This window comes from Neomonachus schauinslandi, chromosome 4 (assembly GCF_002201575.2).
Source record: "Neomonachus schauinslandi chromosome 4, ASM220157v2, whole genome shotgun sequence".
In the NCBI taxonomy this organism is placed as follows: Eukaryota; Metazoa; Chordata; class Mammalia; order Carnivora; family Phocidae; genus Neomonachus; species Neomonachus schauinslandi.
In genome coordinates, this window is record NC_058406.1 from 69,978,291 (window position 1) to 69,985,764 (window position 7,474).

The 7,474-nt window shown below is 43.6% G+C and overlaps 1 protein-coding gene across 1 annotated transcript in view; it reads right to left on the bottom strand.

Annotated features, from left to right (window-relative positions):
• The window catches only part of SYDE2 (synapse defective Rho GTPase homolog 2), a 45,501-nt gene extending 38,918 nt beyond the window's left edge, over window positions 1-6,583 (bottom strand). Inside the window, exon 1 of the mRNA XM_021690179.1 lies at window positions 5,831-6,583. Coding sequence (XP_021545854.1) covers window positions 5,831-6,578 — 748 coding nt within the window. The 5' untranslated portion in view covers window positions 6,579-6,583. The remainder of the gene's footprint in view (window positions 1-5,830) is intronic.
• Between the last annotated feature and the right edge of the window lie 891 nt (window positions 6,584-7,474).

The following is a 7,474-nucleotide window of genomic DNA, read 5'->3' on the forward strand; positions in this document are numbered from 1 at the left end:
TAATTAATTAAATGACTAATTAAAGTCATTTTACTTTGAAAATCTGTAAGAGAATACAGAAGTGGCAATTAAGTTTTTCACTCAGAAAAATATTCTATATAGTAGTGAACTACTCAAGCCAATTTTGTGTTCTCAATGGTTTCATAATAAATTAAAATGACTAACTAAACATTTAGTGTCCCAGCTCAAAATCATCAGCAAACTTTCTGAGAAATTACGTATTTCAACCTTCAATGAAAATGTACCTATATAAGACATCTTTTCATCATTTAAAAAAGTCCTACTGCAGGGGTGCCTGGGTGGCTCAGTCAGTTAAGCATCTGTCTTCGGCTCAGGTCATGATCCCAGGGTCCTGGGATTGAGCCCCACATCGGGCTCCCTGCTCAGGGGGGAGCCTGCTTCTCCCTCTCCCTCTGCTGCTCCCCCTGCTTGTGCTCTCTCTCTGTCAAATAAATAAAAACAATCTTTAAAAAAATAAATAAAATAAAAAAGTCCTACTGCAGAAACAAACTCTGTTGCTTTTGCTTACTTCTCTTTTAAAAATCCTAAATAAAAGTATTCTTACAAATACTGTATTAGAGTTTAAATAAATACAAACAGCCCTGCTTAGAGTCAAACCTGGCAGCCCAGAAGAAATGACTAGAATAAACTGAAACCTTAGGTTTATGTATGAGTGTACTTATAAGTGTCTTTCTCTTTTCCAGATAAATCTAAATGAGGAAATGGGTACAATGGAAAGGAAGAAAGTTATTTTTCTATCTTTTATGTTTCCTCCCTTGTGACTAGCAACAAAACCCTTAAGAAAAAAGCTGTGTGCTAGCTTTTGGGACAGTAGAGAAGAAAACCCTGAGACTGTTTTCAGTTCCACAAAAGTAAGGGGGAGGAGCAAGACAAAGATGCACAAAAGAAAAGATGAGCAGAATAAGTAAGTGCCACTAAAGGGGTGTGTTTCAGCTCAACTCCCAGTGTTCTTCAAGGCAGTACTCCTCAACTTCTGATCATTTCACTCTCCATCCAGAATCCTAATGATCTGGGCAAGGTAGTACTCTCACAAAGCCTGCTTGCCTTTCTCTTGATAACAGCTAACTAAGCATCAAGCATGGTACCAAATGGATTATCTTTTTTCATCCCCCCAGCAACCTGAGGACTGAGGCTATGCAGTGTTGAATAACCTGTTCAAGGTCACAAGCCTGGTAAGGTAAGTGGTGGGGTCTAATCAGAAACCCAGAGGCCCTATTCTGTTAACCAGTATACTATATGGCCCCCTCTCTGGCAGATTCCAAAATCTCACATTTACTGGTGCAAGATGAGACCCATATAGAGGGAACTGCTTAAACCTGTCACAGGCAAGTAGTAAATATAAATGTATACATAACAAAATTGAAGCAGAAAGAGCTCAACTGCTTTGTTCTAATAGGGATTAGTTTAAGAATCAGGTATCAGAATAAAGTAGAATGCTTTTTCAAAACTTTAACAAATGTATCAAGATAGGTGATGGGGGTACTGGGAACTCTAGAAGCTAACTACTCAAAGTATGTACCAAACAGTAGCATCTACACTGGGAGTTTGTTAAAACGCAGAATCTCAGGTCCCACCTCCCACCTATAAATCTGCATTTTAACAAGATTTTCAGGGAATTCATATGCACATTTACTTTAAAAAGCACTGCTCCATAACCACACTTTGAGTGGCAATGGTGTAGAAAATAGCCTTGGAGATTCTCAAAAAATAAACTCCACTTAGAAATGTAGGACTTTCAAATCAACACACTATTTTCTGCTGATTTTGTAATTCTCAGAGTTTTCCTGCCACCAGCAACTCTAGTGTTCTACGGCATTCCCCCCCCCCCCCCCCCAAAAAAAGCAACTGGACTTGCCTCTAGGGCCACAACGGCAGAATTTCTCAGAGGAAGATTTAAAACTAGAAGACAGGAGCGCCTGGGTGGCTCAGTCGGTTAAGCATCTGGCTTCAGCTCAGGTCATGATCCCAGGTTTCTGGGATTGAGCCCCACATTGGGCTCCCTGCTCAGCTGGGAGCCTGCTTCTTCCTCTCCCTCTGCCCCTCCCCCTGCTTGAGCATGCCCACTCTCTCTCTCTCTCAAATGAATAAAATCTTTTTAAAAAAAATAGATAAAATAAATAAAAATAAAACTAGAAGACAGTAAAAAATTATATGCATATTGTTACTAATTGTGAAGAGGGCTAATGCATAAAAGATTTTGTTGAAAAAAATCCATAAAGATCATGTAGCTCATAAAGATAGGAAATCAGAGCTACAAATACTTAAGAAAAGAGAAGAAACAGATGGGACTCCACATTATAAATGTCAATTTCACTTTAAGGTATATTACACAAGATTATACCAGTTAATTATACTATTTTAAAAGAATTGCCTACAATTCTTTTGTATAATATTTTTGTGTAATATTTTTAGACAAAAATATTAACAAGTTACATGCCCTAAAGTTTTCCTTTCACAGATAGTGTAGCAGCAAAAGTAGAGTCAAAATAGGCTATTTTTAGGGGCGCCTGGGTGGTTCAGATGGTTAAGCCTCTGTCTTCTGCTCAGGTCATTATGTCCGGGTCCTGGGATAGAGTCCCGCATCGGGTCCCGTGCTCTCTTTCTGTATCTCTTGTCTCAATGAATAAATAAAATCTTTTTAAAAAGGCTATTTTTAAAGCAATAAAAGGCTGAAACAGCTCAACCTAGTGCTTTTGAATTTCCTTCTGAGTACTATATGCTAATTAAACTTATTTATAAAGACTTTTAATGAAGTATAGTTGGCAAATAGATTAAAATTCCTTTGTAATCTTAAGGCTTGCAGAAACTTGACAATATTTACCATGTGTAATGACTTTAGATTTCTTAAATAATCATCTCAATTAAGAACAAATTGGCCAATCTGTGAACACTACATACCCAATGCACAAAATTACTGGCACTATTAAACTATCTCAAGTTTTAGAGGTTCTTAGTAGGAGCCAGAAGTCAAAATAGAAAATCCATTTGTTATATAGTCTCAAAAATTTCCAAAATACCTAAATATTAGGTAAATTAGGTATCTCTATCCCATTATATATTCTATATTATAAATTCTGTATCATTTTTTAAAACAAAATATCCTCATAAATAATACTATATAGAAAAGTGTGATATTAACCTTTTAGTCTCTTTAACATCTTTATACAATCTAGAATGTACTGCTTCATTTGGACTGCCCAATTAATTTTTAGAAAACATGACTGTAAAGTAGAATCCAAGTAACAAAGATGTTAAAAAAAAAAAAGTAGAATCCAAGTAACATCAATCTGAACTAAAGTTATTTAAAGGTAAAGGTTTAAAACATATTGATTAAAAAACTGTCTTAAAATCTATGAGAACTCCTTCATCTTTGCAACTTTGAGGTTGTTACCTACCCTTCTAAACCTTGCTGAAATTCCATTCATCTCCTCAATCCAAGCAACATAATAGAATTTGTTGGATCAGACCTCTAAAGAACTTTAGCATCTGTTTAACCTTAAATAAATATAGGTTTTGGAGTCACAGAGATCTAAGTCTAAATCGGTGTAATTGTTTGAATCCATATACCAGTATATACAAACCATATACTAGTTTGAGTGACCTTGGGCAAACTACTTAACCCGTTTATTTTGTTGTTGTTGTTAAATGACAAGTGTCATGGGGGGTAAATATGAGAACCACATAAAGTATCCAGAATTGTTTTAGTGAGTTAAACTAACTTCATGAAAAATAGTTAAAAAACAAGATTAACTCTCCAAATCTATACTAGGTATGTAAACATTACACAAACTATTTTTATCTTTCCTAAAAAATTTGAAAGGAAATAACATCTGATTACAAAACATTAAATAACATCTGAGAAAGGTGTTTAAACCAGAAATTATCCAAGCTTTTGCTTAGATTTCTTGTAAAATATCTAAAATACTACCACACAGTAATTCTAATGTTTCATTTTAATTTCTTTTAAAGTTACTTCCATTTAATTAGTTTCTCAATGAAAAAAAAATCAATGAATTCATTCTTAAGCATTACTACATTTATTATTACTTTTAAAATCCTTGTATGTTTATTTACTCTATAACTGAGGGCCTTAAAAGCCATCAGATGGTAAATGTTTAACCTTTGCAACGAAAGGGTAAAAAATATTTGACTAAAGTTTTATGCAGATTTTTGCTATGGGTGAAATTTAACAATCTTACAAAGAGTTAACTGAACCAAGATCATGGGAAATAAAGCTATAGTGGCAATAAAATATGATTACAAATACTTTACCCCTGCAAATGCATATTTTAATATGAATTTAGCTTAATAAAGCACACCTCTCTTTACAAAAAAATTTACATCCTGTCATCCTTTTATTCAAGTGAAATGGAATAAATTTGAGGGAAAAAATTGACAGGTATGGATTAGAGATTTATAGATTCAAAAAAACTTTCCAAGTCTGTATAAGCTTTAAATGAATCATTTGATTTGTCTTCACTGTGTGATTAGAAGTTTTGTGAACTTTGTTTCTCCCCACTGTTTTGCATTTATTGATTAAACAAAGTTAATGTGTATAAGCCCAGTCCTAGAGGATTTGTAATTCTTTTTTTTTTTAAGATTTTTTTATTTATCTGTTTGACAGAGAGAGACATAGTGAGAGCAGGAACACAAGCAGGGGGGGGTGGGAGAGAGAGAAGCAGGCTTCCCGCTGAGCAAGGAGCCAGATGCGGGGCTCCATCCCAGCACCCTGGGATCATGACTTGAGCGGAAGGCAGAGAAAATGCCAAGTACTCTGAATACTTTTTACATTTCACCATCTAATATTTTTTAAACAATTAATGACATGTAAGTCTTTATGTTCATTAAAAGTCTTTGTATTTAAGATTGTAGCTCAAAGGATCATGTTGTTTTGGACTCAGTTTGAAGGTATTTTACTTCTTTCAGGAAAGAATTACTATTTACAACATAATTAAAAGACTTCTAGAATTGGTACTCTAAACCTTCAGTGAAAATTAAAAATCATGTACAAACAAAATTGGGAGGAAAATCCTATTTATAAGGGCAAATATAGTTAAGTTTACAAATGACTTTAAAAGTCTGCACTTTCTTAGAAGTACATGAGACATCTTTTTTTGATTAAAATACTAGTGCCCTTGATTTTCCACAATAAAAAGATTACTCACTTCGTTAGTTTTTTATGGGAGGGAGAAGGGAGGAAAGGTGAAGAGAAGTATGTGAAATCCTACGTGACTAAAAAGAAATTTTAGTTGACAGTGGTTTTTTTTGTTTGGTTTGTTTTGGGGTTTTGGTTGTGTGTGTCTGTGTTGTGTGCACGCGCGCCTGGGAGAGAGGGGGAAAAAAAAACGTGTAATGAATAAAATGAGTTTATGAAGCCCATAAAGTATTCCTTGGATCAAATTCAAATTCACAAACCCCACAAAGTCTACGGACTTGCCTAGAGCCACAAAGAATAAAAACCAAGGCAGCACCGCCCAACTCTATACTAAAAGCGTGTGGTGAGCTTAACCTTTACTCACTGTTGTGCTGAAGAGGAGGCACACTGGTTCTTAGAGAAGAAAAAACAAAAACCCCAAGTTCGTCATGCCACTGTCGGAAAGGAAAGGAAAGAAGAGAAAGAAAAGAAAAAGGCAAAGCAAGTGAATGCGTTATACTAAGTGACCGGGTGCATTCAGCTGCCCCTCACGTGACCCTGGCACCGGCACGTACCTGTCTGCAGAAACAGACCTTATTCTTCGCTCTTAAGCGAAGCCCAGTTGGTAAACATTAAGACGCAAAGTGTTAGCATTTTGACTGCAAAGGAACCTACCTGTTAGAGTAATTCTTTGATCTGGAGGCACGGAGAGGAGTTGGCTCTCGCGCACTTTCAAAGGGCCCAGATTTGGAGAGGTTGCCTGCGCTCCCGTGACTTTGGGGGGTGTCCCCCGGGAGCGACCCTTCATTCCCAAGGACAGCAGACGTCCTTTGTACATCCACTTTTGCAGCTTCTTGACTGTCACCGCGGGAGGCTTGAGGAAGGGGAGCCCCTCCTGGCCGTCTCCTTTGCCGCTGCGTACCACAGCGGACCCCGCAGGATCCCTGAAAGGGCTTCCCGAGGAGCGGCCGGGGTCCTTGGAGCCCCGAGTCAGGAGGCCGGAGGGCGCGGCGGCCGGGGCGCTGCCTCCGCTCCAGCCATCCATCCCGCCTCCACGTGGCGGGGGCTCGCCCAGGTCTCCGCGCGCGCCGCACCTGATCCAGCTGTCGCTCGGCCACCGCTGGAAGGGAGGAGGCTTGGCACCCACCCGGAGGCTCTCGAGGCTTCTGCTGCAGGACAGCCGCATCCGAGGAGTCCGCAGGCGACCTCCCCCCGATTCCCTTGGAGGCGACCGGGGCGGGGACACCTGCTGCCGAGGGCGGCCACCGCCTCCCCGCTGCCAGTCTTGGGGGCAGGCTCGGCGGTCCGCAGCGCCGCAGGGGGAAGGCAGCTGGCCCAGAGCCCGGGCTCCCACAAGGCAGCCGCGATCCGCCCAACCCCTGTCGCCCCGCCGCGCGCCCGAGTCAGGGGGCAGGTCGTGCATGGCCTGGATCAGCAGATAATAGGCCTCTCGCAACTGGGTCTGCAGCCTGCCTGTCTCCAGGCGGCCGCCCTCCGCCCCCGGGGAGGAGCCCGCCGCCGGGGGAGGCGGGGGCCACCGCTCCGCCTCCGCCCCCTCAGGCTTGGGCGCCGACTGGGAGCCGCCGGGCAGGTTCTCGTAGTAGTCTTCGTCGTCCTCCCGGTCGTCCTCCTCGTCTCCGCTGCCTTCGGAGCCCGGCGGGGCGTGCAGACAGGGGCGAGTGAGCCCGCGACGCGAGGAGAGGGCCTCCTTCCCGCCGCGCTGACGAGGCCCGAGAGCTCCCCACTGCTCCGGGCGCCCTCCCGGGACCCGCGCCTCGGGACCCCACGCCTGCGGCGACGGAGGGGGCTGCTCCCCGCTCGGCCGGGCTCCGCGGGCGTGCTCGCATGGGCAGGCGTCCGGGGCACGGCCAGCGTCTCCCTCGGCAACCGCGGAGGCCGTCACGGTAGCTGCAGCCGCCGCCCGGAGCCCGAGCCCCCCGGCGGCGCGGGGACTCCGCCTCCCCCGGAGCCTGGACAGCGTCCTCCTCAGAGGGTCCGCCATCCCCTCCGCCTCAACAGCCAGGCTCGCCCTTGCTGCGGGAAGAGGACGGAGCCCAGTTCGGGAAAAATCTACGCTCGCGGAGGCGGTGGCGACGGCGGCGGCTCCCCATGACCGGCGCTGGCCCTCGCGGGCTCCTCACATACTTGGCATAACTCTGCCGCGGGAAGGGGTGGGGGAGGGCGGCGGCGCCGCAGAGCGCATGCCCCGGAGCCTCGGGCCGCGACGGGGCGCGCAGTGTGCCGGCGGCTGAGCTGCGTTCCCCGGGTGGGCGCGCAGCGCGGCGGAGGGTCGGGAAGGGAGGAGGGCGAGAGTGAGCT